The sequence below is a fragment of the Lissotriton helveticus genome, chromosome 11, assembly GCF_964261635.1.
Source record: "Lissotriton helveticus chromosome 11, aLisHel1.1, whole genome shotgun sequence".
NCBI lineage: Eukaryota > Metazoa > Chordata > Amphibia > Caudata > Salamandridae > Lissotriton > Lissotriton helveticus.
Window position 1 is genome coordinate 220,910,182 of NC_136072.1, and position 14,626 is coordinate 220,924,807.

At 44.1% G+C, this 14,626-nt stretch overlaps 1 protein-coding gene across 1 annotated transcript in view; it reads right to left on the minus strand.

The window, feature by feature from the left end:
- The window catches only part of GMPS (guanosine monophosphate synthase), a 515,861-nt gene that overhangs the window by 112,676 nt on the left and 388,559 nt on the right, over positions 1–14,626 (minus strand). The window contains exon 14 of the mRNA XM_078667712.1: positions 5,836–5,966. Coding sequence (XP_078523838.1) covers positions 5,836–5,966 — 131 coding nt within the window. The remainder of the gene's footprint in view (positions 1–5,835; positions 5,967–14,626) is intronic.

The following is a 14,626-nucleotide window of genomic DNA, read 5'->3' on the forward strand; positions in this document are numbered from 1 at the left end:
ATACATGGTGAACTGCGCTGGCCTAATCCTAAAAAGTTCCTGATGTCAATCTGGTTTCTCAAATAAGAGGAGACCGCTTTTACCACAAATGCTGTTTCAAGCTGCTTTAATTTAAGAAAAGCTGCTCTGGACCTCCTTATACCCCATTTTATGAGGATCGGCTTCAAAAACCTCTTCCTGGGGGTCACATAGTATTTACAGAACAGGATAGAGTGAATACTAGATTGGATTGATGTGTCGTCACAAGGACATTTCCCTAGCAGCTTTGACCAATCATTACGATTAGGAAATGTTATCAGGCGATGAAATGTATCCGCCCTAAACCTTGTCAGCAGCATTCTCGATAGGGGCTAGGTTCCAACAGGAGGTATAGTTGTGTGCCTAAATGTGGATTTAGTTTCTGGTTTTCTAGAAAAGTGTATTTATCCTTTTCAACCAACCCCCTTTTATGAACTAAAAACTCCAGATCTCATTTTTTAAGAGTACGTTTTGGAACCCTTTCTAAGCACGTAGGATGATCATAATATTCTCTGTGTCCTATATCAGAGGTCATGTATTTAATAAAATGTAGCCACTTAATATTAGCCACTCCATCCCGTGCTAAACAATCTAGGACAATATCTCTATTTAGGGAAGTTTCTGGAGTGACCCAAATTTTTGCCATAAAAGCAGAGGAGATGATTTAATTGTATCTTCTACAAACGGTAGCCCCAGTTCACTGTGAATAAAAGAGGTAGACAGGGATTTGGGGGCTGCCAGTAAGTAACAAATAAAATCATTTTTAGCGCTCTGGATTTGGTCAGCACTAACAATCCCCAAGATCCCAGCACCGTAGGTGCCAGTAGGGATACATTTCACCGTATAAATTTGGGTTAATTCCTCCACTGGGCGCCCACCCAGTTTCCTGGAGAAGTTAATCAGGGCCCCGTTCGCCCTGGTAAAAGCCAGTTTTCTGGCGAACACTGCCTCTTTCCAACTCCCCCTACTGTCAAAAGTGACGCCTAAATAACAAAAACTGTTCATATATTTGATCTTGTCTTTCTCCAAATGGATTGCCTTACTGTGTTTTTTTAGAATTGCTACATGTCATCGAGTATGTTTTAGAGACGTTAATCAATAGCCCGCGGGTATTCATGTATTCTGAAAATTCAACTACAGCCCTTTGTAGGCCGATGACGGTACGGGACATTATTGCTGCGTCATCAGGGTACAAACGGATGGGGACGGGTGTTCCACCGACCGCGGGGTAGTCAAACAAAGTTTCTTAGATGTTGCCCCACGCTATTTGTATAAAGGGTGAAAAGAAAAGGCGCAAAAATGCACCCTTGGCGCACTCCTCTTTTGATGTTGAATTTCTCAGAACACACCCCCCCTCTCCCATAGCTTACCCTGGCCCCTGCCTCCTTGTATAGTTCTCTGATGAATAAAAGGAGCTGGTGATCTACTCCCATGTCTCTGAGTGTCTTCCATAAAATGGAATGATCTACGCAATCAAACGCAGAACTTAAGTCTACGAACGTGATGAATAGGCTTTCCTTCTTGGCTTGAGTGTATTTGGCGGTCAACAGAGCCAGGTTTAGGCCCTGTTCTATTGTACTCTTTCCACTGCGTAAACCGTATTGAAGATTAGAAATAATATTTTTATCCTCTGCCCAGACTTGGAGTCTATTCAAGATGATTCTACCCGCTGCCTTCATTAAGGCGTCCAGGAGGGATATGGGTCGGTAGGAAATAGGATTTTTCCTGTCCCCCTTTTTGAAGATGGGTACAACCACCGCTTCTGGCCAGGTAGGGATAAAACCCGATGCGTTTGCACAATTTAGAACGTTGGTTAAAAGAGGTGACCATAAGGATAGTTCAGCTTTGTACAGGTCAATCGGGACACCGTCCGGGCCCGGTGCTTTACCAGGGGCACTATCCTGGATTGCCTTAGTGACCTCCATGTGCTCAAAAACCACCCCCAAAGGGAATGGCTTAAGAGGTTCCTGATTATCCAGGGCGTTCTCAGTCTCAGGGGCATTAGTATTTTTGTAGAGATTAGTGAAATGTTCTACCCAAATATCCCCAGGTATAGCTATATCGATAATGTCTGTTTCTCTATTTGACAGGAAAGGGGCGTTTACAGCTCTCCAGAAAGCTGTATTATCTTTTTTTAAACAGGCTTCATGGAGATTCTGCCAGATTTCTGCTTTTAGCTCCCTTTTTCTTCTGGACATAGCCCCTCTATACAATTTCTGGGTCTGTCTACCCAATGGCATCACTCTGAGGTTTTGGTGTAAAGCCCTTTTCAGTTTCTGGTGCGCCTTTGTGCATTTTTTATCGAACCAGCTCTTCGCTTGGTAAGTACGGGCTTTAAAATCTCTGGTCAGCATTTTATTGATTACAGATGTTATTTCCCCGAAAGCGTCAAGGACTTGCTCATTGGATACAGGCAGTGAAAGGCAGATTATGAACTGGTCATAGGTTTTAGTAACCAGTTGGTGCATAAAAGTTTTGGTGTCAACTTTCGCCCACTTAATACGATATCCATTAGTACTAGCCAAATTAATTGAGGTGTTATAAATAACATCCAAGATCGGCTCACGTCCCGTATTTGCCAGACAAACGGTGATTGGGTAGTGATCACTATGGGCAACGTCCAATGTTTCCCATGACAACACTAAGGACCGATGTCTAGAGGATAGAAGGGTGAAGTCGATTATTGCGTTTACCCCTCTCCCATTAAATGTTGGTTTTAAAGATGCTGGTGGTAAGCACATTTCATTAATGTAGCCCAAGTCAAACTCATGTACCACTGAGTTTAGCAAATCCCCTAGCCTAGAGTGACTAAAATGGGTTGGTATGTCTTCCCTGTCCTCGGCCAGATGGCAAGTGCCTGTGGCATAGCTAGTGCAGAGACAACAGTTGAAGTCGCCAACCCATAACAGGGCTAAGTCCCCATCTCCATTTTTTTCTAGCTCGCGCACTCGGCTTCTGAGGCTGGAAACTATCTCTTCCCATTGGGATGCATGGGCATTATTATAAAAATTTATAATGGCAATTTTCTTTACGCCCAACCAGCTAACCATCACGATCTGATAAAACTCTGCCGAGATGAACTTAATCCTTTTAATCCCTGATGCGTTTGAAATATAGGTGCATAGGTCCCCTTTATTCCTACCATGGGTACTGATGTTGGCGGGAGTATTAAAGGTTTGATATCCCGGTAAATGAATGTCATGGGCCGTCCAGGTTTCCTGAAAACATAAAATGTTGTAGTTATCTACGATCTCAAGCCAATCTGGGTGGTCCACCCTATCCTTGAGGCCAGCTATGTTCCAAGAAATAATTAGTTGGCCCCTCTGGGAACACCTAACAATAGGATCTAGCTGACCCCCCTGGGGCTATTCTTATAATCACATTTACTCCTGTCAGTTATGTCACGGGCAGAGCCTAAAGGTATATCATGTTCCTTCGCGTACTCTTTAGTCAAGTTAGTGGGTCAATCAACCCCCTCTAGCCCAGAAAGAGGTGCGAAGTGATTTGAGGTGGCAATGTATAAACTGGGGGCAGCCGCAGCCCTTGCAATCGGGTATCTTGGTCTCAGTGGCTGTTCTACTATGGTCCTTGGATAAAAATAGCTAAGGTCACGGGTGGAAATTCCACCCTCATAGCCAACTGGGTACCAATCTCTTATGTAGTTTGCTGCCCTGTAATCCTTAAAGTTAATAATAACAATGTCCCCGTCTAGATCCTTTTGTCTTGGGCCTACCCAGCCGCATCTTCTAACATGAAGGATTTCACCATTTATATTGCCAGGTAATGGCCTGTTCACTCGTAACCAATGCACAACCTTATTCTTAAGATTCTGGTAGGCTTCAAATTTACCCCCTGTTAGCTCTGGGACCCGTGTCAGGATAATAACATAAGGTACAACTTCTGGTGGTAAGTCTATGCAGTTTACTTGTCCTTTTAAATTTAGGTCCTGGTATGATCTCCCTGCTTCTCGCCTTTTTTCATCCCTTTGATTATTATTATCTTGCACATTAGATCTCCCTACCCTGAGATTTTTCAATTCGGGTACTACCTTCGTTGCCGCTGTTACCGGGGGACTACCGTGTGCAGAGGGCAATGTTTCAGCGTTATTTGCAGGTTTGGTTACCTTCGATAATATTGGTGAAACAGGTATAGTAGTATCAGGCCTATTTGCTAATAATTCTTTGATTAAGTTTGTGTTGGTGATACCAATTTCTTGAATGGACCCTAATTGCTCCGCCATTCTTCTAACCCTCTCCACGAGTGGTAATAAAAGGGACTTGACCAATTGCTCTATGTTGGACATAAGGTCTTTATGAGAATGAACGGATAAGTTGTCTTTGTCGAATGTACTACTTACAGGAACAGTATTTTCAATGGGACTTCTAATTAATTTTGGATTTTTAGCTCAAGTACCTTTTTGCTTATTCCTGCCTCGTTTTCTTTTATTTTGAGGGGCAGGAGCAGACGTTTTCACCGTAGGCTTCTTTTTAAAGAGCTTACTAGGTGTCACCAATATTTGTTCCTCTAAGGAGGTCTCAGTTTCAGATCCTAAGGTAATATTTATATGATTCGGAACCCTACTTTGAGGTAGTGGCTCTGCTAGGTCTTGTATCTGTGGAGAGATACCGATATCGCTTATGCGCTTTAGCCGAGTGGCGTGATTCGATGGAGAATGTACTAGTTGAATGTGGCCCAAAGATGAACGTTTCTTGGACAATTCCGAGGACAGGCTTAGCTCAGTGAACTCGATTTCACGCTCTAGAACTGAAGCAGCCCTATTGATGATGTGTTCAAGTGTCCCACTCACTGAGCCTCCTCCCAAGGATAGGCTTCCAGTTTTGAACCAGGTATCCATATTAGGTGGTTTTACTACAGTTAGTAATACATCACAGTTTTACAAAATACCCAGCTATCTAGGCGTGTGCACAACAAGTTGGTACGAGAAGGAAAGCTCAGGAGTGCAAAGGCAATGGAGTGAGACGAGAAGGTACCAAGCGAAAGTGGGGTGCCCCAGCCCAGCCACAGACGGCCCGGGCTTCGCCCGGCGACGCGGGAGATGAATCACTGATTTAAGTGCCGCTTGGCGCGATAATCCCGTGTGCGGCTACCGCCCGCAAAGGCTGATGGGATCCGTAGTCCTTTGCCACCGGCCCCCCCTCCACTCGTCGGCCACAGTGTGATTCAGTTAATGTGCGGCAGCGGGAGGCGGGCTATCGCGGCGGCAACTGGTAGCAGGCAGCGGGATTCAAAGGATTAACCAGCAGCAGGTAAGGTCTCTCTAAATATTCACACCAAACAGGCAAAGTTCCCCACACCACAATGCATTAGCAGTCCACACCAGCTCCTTCTCCTATCACTTGGGTTTGCGCTACAGAAATGCCACATACATAAATAGTTGGTTTATTCTTCTTGCCTTGTCGCATATTGGAGAGGCAGCCTCTGATTAAACAAAATAAATGCCCAAAACTAAAACCAAGCATTACCTTTTTCGTAGGGAACATAATTGAAATATGCTTAAATGAATCTTGTGTGATCTAGTAACAAGAAATATCCCAATGATTTATCTTTACAGTCACAGGCTCAATAACGTTAGTACATTTCAAGTTGTTCATGTTGGCACCTGACCAAATGCTCCAATGATGGATCTGCACAAGTGCAAAAAGTCATTAAATGCATTCTACTTTCTTAAAATTGTAACAAATTAATACAACGGGGTAGATTCAATGTGGTAAATATAATTTAAAGAGTAACAAGAAAGAGAACTTATCTTTTTTTTTATTCATAGGGTAATGGATAGTGGAAAGTCAATATACATACCGGACTCCCTCAAAATATTATGAGCTTCAAAATCAGCTTGACGTAACGTACTGAGGACTCCAGTTGTCAGGAAAGTGGGAGTAACATCAGTGGGAGCTTCTTTGACTTGTGGACCAAAGACATAGACAACTCTATTAAAAGAAATAAAAAAAATGCAAATTTGTATTTTTTTCCCCTTAATACAATATCTATTATAGGCTTACCATTAGACAAAATCTTTTGACTGGAACTAAAAAGCTTGGTCCGTACCTTCACAGGATGAATGTGTAACGCAGGAATTAAGTGAGATTACCTATCTGATCCGCTTTAGCTTGTTTGTTAATAAAAAGTTAATATCACCCGATGTATAACACGTATATTAAAAACGTTAAATACGACTGGAATTAAATGTTACACACTCTTAGGTGCTTTACTTGCTCTACTTAAAAATGGCATTTAAAACAACTAAGCCAAAGCCACACATGCAGATGGAAATAGGTTGAGGGAATGAAACAAGATAAGGCACTAGGAAACAGGAAGGCACACATATTAATTAAGGGGTATGTTCTCTTTAAAAAAAGAGACTTGGATGTTTTGAAAGCACTTGGATTACACAGAAATGCTTTACGACACTGAATACCAAATAGGAAACGTCGATTTTTGCATGCGTTCGGGATCAAATGTAAGGTTGTGTAAGGTGACTCAGCTTAATTCTTTGATTTAACGTAGGTGGACCACCTTCTTAACCTTCCCTTCCCCACCATGTGCCACTATGTTTGCACTGTAGACTGATGCAGTGTAATCATTTCTCTTCTTAATTCGTTAAATACGGATTTATTAAAAAAATGGCAAATTATTTACCTGCAACAACAGATCCGTAAATAGTGTTCCTTCAATCAATTAAATACATTTTTCAACGTACGTGCTAGATCCCAGATCAACTTTGAAACTGAGCACAACGTCTCCAGCATTCTCAACTGGGGTGTGTATACTCAAATCGTTATTCTGCTATGCAGAGCTGAGAATATTTACACCTATTTTTGAGGCGGAATTTTTTTTCAAATCATGTCGACCGTGAAACTTTGGAAAAAGTCACGGAGAAATAATCGTGTGCGGTTGCCGCCCACTACTACAATTGGATGAAGTTTTTTGAAGCATTGCAAATGAAATTGTTTTCGCTGTCTGCAGTAACAAGAGAACAGATTAGGAATTATTCCATCATGATAATCAATTGATAAATACAGTAATTGGCGTAAAAGTAAAAGACAATGCCTAGGTAACTGCAACACGTGCTAATACATCTGAACAGGACATATATATGGAACAAGCATTGAAAATGCAATAGGTCTCGCCTTTGATTAAGTTAAAGCCATTTGCTTTGCTATTGGTATTGTATGGCAAAGCAAATGGCTTTAACTTAATCAAAGGCGAGACCCATTGCACTTTTAATGCTGGTTTTGAATTTCAATCACTCCAAGAAAGGGTAAGATCTATGCAAATGACCTGTAAACGACCCCAGGGAAGGTGGGTGATGTCAATGCATGGTTTGAGAACAGTGAAGCTGGAGGCCTCACTTCTCTTGATAAAGGGCCACTTGTGTGAGAGTTGTTTGTGGGATGCTAAATCTACATAGCTATTTTATAGGTATTTTGAAAGCTCAACAATTACCCGGAGGTGTCAAGGCGCTAAACCGCAGTACAGAGTTGTTTTACATTGTTTTTAAACTCCAAAGATGTTTGATTTTGAATATCTCTCCCTCTAGCTTCCTTATCTTAAATCCATGCTAAGCACACCCCGCCAATAAGCCTCATACAGGGCCTAACATGTCTACGATTGCTGAATGTCTCTGAGAGCAATTGATCATGGAAAACGTCTTGTTCAAAGTGATTCTTTATGTTATAACAATATAATCTGAGGATTTGTTTGGAAGTCAATGCAGTGGGCAAACCGAGATCAGCTGCAGCCTTGATTCTGGGGTGAAATCCTGAATAAAGGTCTTTCGGGAACTATGTGCCATACATGTTACATTAATGCAGCTGGTTATGTGCATAGTGCAAGTTTGTTCTTTTTATTCCGTTTTTAGTCACAATAGCATTAAAACTTTTGCTTTCTTGTTTAATTGACCTGAAATTTGTTAAGAAGCTCGACACAATCAATTTTTGAAAAAGTGTCTTAAACCGGAACTGGAGGAAACCTTGGAGTTGAACGGGACGTCACTGACAAACTGCTGCAGTGGCCCCTAAGAGGGTTGCATATGAAATATCACAGCTTCGCAGGGGAGGCTCAGAGTGGTAAGGAATGCGCTGGGAAGTGTGTGTTTAACTTCAGGAAGAAGGGTAAAAGGAAAACAATCACATTTTTTAAACTAAAGACAACGTTTAGATCAAGCATAACGGATAAAAAGACTTGGGTTCGATTTTTAGGATGGCCTCTCATAGGTGGACGAGCCACTGAAAGTTCGAGCCAGGCTCGTTCTTTTTAGTTGCAGCAGTGCTTGTGTTTGCAGGCCGTCTGTGTTGTTGATTGCATGTGTTTTTTTACTTTAACTGCAGCACCCTGTTGCATTGCTGCTTGCCTCCTCCAGCTACCTCACTTGGTGTATTTACGTAGCACAGCTGAATCACCTTGTGGCGATCACATTAATATCTAATCCCCCCTTCACTGTCATACATTCATTCAAGCTGCTACGTCATTTCAACATCCCAGGAGATGAAATCACCACTATAAACCTTCCACTAACCGCATATTTCACAGCAGAAAACTGAGGCTGTGAGGTTTTTATTACAGGAATCTCCACGTGTGGTGTTTATCACTTCTGCACTCAGCGAAGCTGCAGTGGCGGTTGCTCCATGGGGGCGTTTGGGCACCGCTCCCCGTGCTTTCTCGCCGTGAGAGAAGGCAGAAACAAATGGTAGTTAATTATTGCAGTAATAATATAACTACCATTTGTTTCTGCCTTCTCGCACGGCGAGAAAGCAGAACTTCCTGGTTTTGGTTTACAGTGGGCGGTGTTACTCTGCAGCAGCAGCAGCATACAGAGAGACAATGACGTAGCCTGGGGCAGCCGGCCGCACCAATCAAAAACGCGGCGGTGGAGGGGAGGGAGGCTGCCTGCCGCACCGCCTTCCTGATGGGGGGTATATTTGTAAGGAAGTGACCTGGCCCACAAAGTAATATTAGCAACTGATGTCAGAATAAACTAGATACAGACAACAATGTCTATTGTGTGCACTTTTTTGTTGCAAATGTGGGTCCAAGGTGGGAATAGTATCGTCGACGTTTCGACTCGACTTATGGTCATCCGGTAATTTAGACCTGGACCGTGCGAGTCTTCCTCAGGACAAACATTAGTAGGGCAACCAAGGGTTAAAGATGACCTCAAAAGTGAAGGGCCAGGTTGTTTTGATACGGAATATTGTAAAATTGTGAGACCGTATTTACAGAATTCTAATGTGAACAATTTGTCTATTAATTGCTTTGAATTTCCTTTCTTTCTTTATTCACTGTACACACTTTCGATCACTTCTTTTTTGCACGCTCCGTTTGGGCAACCTTTTTACTTCCGAATTATTGAGAAATCTTGCAGATCATTAATTATTTGATCAGAGACAATAAATTAAAATATTGTACTCTTCCTTGATGTGCTGTTGTGGTGATAATTTTGATGATTATTTTTTTAAATAACTTAGTTCATGTATGGTTTGGAGCGGATTCAGTAGGTACGCTCATGAACATATAATTGTATAAATATGTACTGATTGAATTGGATTATGAAGAAATAGGTTCTGGACCACTGTTCACTCTTATCGTATTATACCCAGGTCCATATCCTTCTGGGTTTCCCCATTTCATTAGTGTTAAAATAAACAAGCAGACAAGATCAGTTCTTTACCACAGTCGTAAAGCAGGCCACAGTGTACGGAGGGGCTGTCCGACAAACGGACAGGGTGGCACCTGAAAACACTCCTTTCCATTGGGAAGCCAGTGTTTTACAATTAACGCTGACGCTACCCAATGGAAAGGAGGGGCGGGGGTTAGAGTACCCTTTTTCTAACAAAATCTCTTGCAGAGGCGTGGCAGCTTTGCTGGTCCACCCACGCCTCTGCGAGACCTAAAAATGTATCACCAAAAAGGGTTTACAATATACAGTGCGGATGAATGTGGAAAAAATTTCCGCTGCAGTCTTGTGCCTGGGAGAGGATTCTAAAGTATGGAATCTGCCGCTAGATGTCTCTTTCAGATCAGTTGTATCTTAAAAAATAAAACATTCAAAAAGAGAGGGTGGCCCTAGTTTTTTGCCCTGGGTTAAGCCCTCAGGGCAGCACTTTCTTCAATTAAAAATTACCAGCTTTCAACGCTTCCTAAACATAATTGGGGAATTTAGACCTTTCCCAGAAATATTCCAGGACTAGAGTTAGAATAGTAAGTAAACCTCCTGGAATATTTGAGGGAAAGTTGCTCTAAACCCAAATATTCTAGGACTGGAGTTAGAATAGTACATTTTATCTTCCAGTGTCAAGAAACAGGAACAAGTTGGGTCTGTCTGTTTCCATGTTAGTGGCTTGTCCTCAGGGGGTCAAAGTGCAAATGGCTGCAAGTAGAATATGTTCATTATTCCCTGCGATGGGATGGCGTGATGTACATCAGTTAAAACAACATGGAAAAAAACAGAACCCATTTACATAATTTGCGCAAGGTTTGCAGCGCTGGCCCATTGATGTGTCGCCTTGGTGCACTCCGGTTGTTTAAGTACAGGTTTGTTTGCTTTGAACTAACTGGGCACTAGATATCAGGTTTTACCAATCTTCCTAGCACAGGCCTCACTCAGAAGAGCCCTTTATCTGGTATCCACCGAGAAACAGACTGTGCAGCGTGGGCTTCAGGCAGTAGCTTCTATCGGGCAATAGATATCTTTCCGGAACTTTCTATAGACTGTGTCATCCTCTGCCTACATAAAAGCTAGAAGTCAGGGTATTCGGTAAGGGTCCAGGCCTGAGGAGATCCAGCGCTTTGAAACTGTGGATACGTGCTATGGTCTTAGCAGCCATCTCAACAAGGCCTCAGATTGTTCAAGCTGGGGTCCAAGACACGTGCCACTGCTTTGGTGAAGTGACTCATTGGACATGTCACAGATCAACGCAGTGACTTACTCAGGATCACAAACAGTGCAGCAAGGAGTTGGAACTAGTTTAGGTGAATACGGGTCACGCAACTCAGGCTTCTGACGGTCATCCCAGACTGACTGTCCTGAAGAAGACCCGCTGTTACTCCACTTGAATCAAATCCTTTTGGGTCGAAATGTCGACGTGCCTACACAATCATTTCCCTACACTCTCCACTCCACTTGAAAAGCAGAACCTTGTACGGATCGGAGATTCAAGCATATAGGGATTGATGTCTAGTGAATGAACATCTTTATATACTTTTTGTACAGCACTGTGTATATGTATTAACTCGAAGTACCTTGTCACCTCTAGATCACCTTATCACAGATTAGCTTATCTTGCATCATTTTTTGATAACCTTTTTGTTTTCTGTGACAGCCAGACTACGTTATTACCAAAGCATATTGCTAGGAAAATGAAATAATTTACCAATACAACTTGTTGATTACATCTATCCAGGTGAGTTACTTTTCATTCTTTGGTACGTACATTTATGACCTATCTAAAGTAATTACTCTCCTCCAGACAGAACCTACCTTACCTGAAACGGTACTTAGGCATATCCCTTCTGACAGAGATAGCTCAGGAAGTTGTAGGTACAGCTTTTGTACGTGACCTGCTACAGATTGTTAAAAGGCAATTCATGACCATCTACATCAGAAGAAAGACTAAGAAGCTGGCCGAACTGGTAAAAACTTCCTCCACCTGTATTACCATCATCAAGTGGCTTCGTAAAATCATCGGGATGCTCCCTCAGGAGACCCAGAAAACCGTAGTCCAAGCCTTAATCACCTCTAGACTGGACTACGGCAATATTCTTCTCCTGGGAACATGCAAAGAGCTAACCCGTAAATTACAAACAGTCTAAAATATGGCGGCCCGGCTGCTTTGTAAACTACCTAACACATCTCCCACCTCCAACTCACTTCGTAAACTGCACTGGCTACGTATTGAAAACCGCACGAAATTTAAGGCCCTTTGCTACATGCACAGGATAAACACAGGAAATGCTCCACCATACCTGAATACCCTAGTGCATCGATATAGTCCTGTTCGTACCCTTCGATCCTCTAATCAGCATAGGTTCCAAGTTCCCAGAGTCAAGAGAGCCAGGATGGGCGGTCGCTCCTTCTCCGTCCTGGCCCCATCTCTCTGGAACTCTCTTCCTTTATCTCTTCGCACGGAACCTTGCTATCTTACATTTCGCGAAGAAGCCAAGACATGGCTTTTCAACCAATAATGTCACTTGAGCTATCCATCTGTTTTCCCCTCACCATTGGTCTCTAGCGCCGGGAAACCTCCGGGTAGCTGCGCGCTTTATAAGCTTAAATATAATAATAATAATAATAATAATAATAATAATAATTGGTAACGGTGTAGGTTAACAAGAAAAGAAATTATAATTGAAGCTGTATTCGCTGAACTTGTGAAACATTAAGAGAACAGTCAATGGAATGGGATGGGAAGACCAACAAAAGGGGAACACAGGAGAAACGGGAGGACAGGACGGTTGAAGAGGCAATTCAAGGGTTAGGGAAGAGACCCAGGGAGCGGGGATATTTTTTTACTTGTGGTCACCTGGGGCACTGGAAACAAGATTGCCCAACACCAGGTCTGACAACGTTTCCCTGATCAGTCTGAATTTCATCAGATTATTCAGAATTCTTATTTGACCTAGCTCTCTGCAGTGTCACCCCGAACATTTTGTCTACATCCCTCCTGTTTTTCAGAACTTGTTTTGTTGGCCTGATGACTGCTAACCAGTGCTAAAGTGCTTGTGCTCTCCCCTTAAAATATGGGGAAACTGGCTAAACCTGATGTGCACATTTAATTTACTTCAAGTCCCTGGACTTTGGTACTAAATGTATCCAGGGCCTGTAAAGTAAATGCGAACAGTGGGCAGTAGCATTCATTGTGCCATCAAATAAAGAAGCACCTCTCATATTTCTAAAGCCTGTCACAGCAACTTGTAGTGCAGGTTTAAACAGGTTGACGTAGCAAAATAAACCTTTTCCTAGGCCTAAGCCGTACCTTTTTAAAACATATAGGTCACCTCTAAGGTAGGTCTTAAAGGCTCACAGAGCAGGGTGCATGGTATTTAAAATGTAGGACATGTGGGTTTACGTTTTGCAGGCCGTGGTAGTGAAAACCTCCTAAACACGACAATTAACAGAAATAAGTCCCCAACCTGTGCCCCGTTCCCGCCAGAGTTGGCCAGGTGAGCTTGTGAACATATTAAGTAACCTATTCAGGCTTGAAACCTGTGTCGGTATGAGCAGGGAAAGACAATTGCCTTGTGACCGTCATTTTGGCTATGTACAAGCCTGAGCATTTTACCAGTCCTTCCCCAGCCTCCAGTAGGTTGTCCTGAGCATCATCAGGAGGGTGCGTGTAAGTTTGTAGGTCAGGGAGAAGAGCTTCCCAGTTGTCGGGGATGGGTAATTTGCGCAGTTCTAAGCTGTCCTCCCTGTGCAGCGCAAAGCCCTCCGGCCAGGCCCATACTATAAGTGATTGCATCCCGGCCGCTAGGGTTGGGGGTTCAGGCAACTTCCAGCATCTGGTAATAAGACGCTTGGCAGTGAGTAAACCCAAATCCAGGAAATGGGAAGTTACCTAAAGCTTATTGTCTCTTTTGAAGAGGCCCAAAATGCATGTTTTCCATGTGTGCAGGGCAGATTGTCCAGTGCATGATAAGCAGGATGTAAAGGCATGCAAATAAATGTGGAGGGATGGGAAGGTCCACATGTGGAGCAGGTGTACATCAACCAGGTGACAAGGGGGGTAGGTTACATCAGTACTGTGGAAATAGCAATTAATCTTAGCACGGGTGAGGTAGGCCCTGTGTACTAAATAGAATTTGATAAGCCTAAAACTGTATGGTGGGGGGCGTGGCTAACAGCCAAGCATGGCGGACGCCTAGTGCGAGAGCTCCCGAGGGCACTGTAGCGTTCAGATAAATCCGTCACACTAATCCGACAACTAGCACGCCTGAAGCGGCTGCGTTCGGGTCCGGGACCCAGGCGGTGTCACCGGTCCAAGTTGTGAGAGAATCGGCACACCGGAGCCTGATCTACGTCGTGCGACAAGTCAAGGCCTAGGACCAGAGGGGCAACACCGGTCTCGAGTATCATCCAGGCCCCGGCGGAAGTGAGGCCGAACCGGCTGGGGACGGCGGAAGCTCCCCGGTGCCTGCCCAGACGCCCGAAGCAAGCCTGACACCCCCCGGCGTCATACAGTGGCGAGAGGACTACCAAGCGGGACCGGAGCAGCGCCAAGGTCAGTGAGACCCCAATCTCAGCCGCGTGAAGCGGCGCCGACGCCCCCCCCCCCCGCGAGGACCCAGCGGACGGTGGGACACCACGGGGCTCCATCGGTGAGGACAATACGACCGCCCCAGTCTTGAGGCGCCTTACCAGCAGCATTTCTAGACCTCGGAGGGGGCCCTTAAGACCCGCATACTACCGCCGACACCGACGCAGAGGCGGAGGCTCGGTGAACGGGGGAGCGGCTGCCCGCACCCAGGACCGACGCTGTCAACTGTCGACGGGGGGGTGAGGTACACAGGAGCCATTCCAGCCCTGGGAGAGTGCATCGGGGGCAGCGACTCGAAGTGTCCCAGTGGCTCACTGACACCCGCGCTGACACAT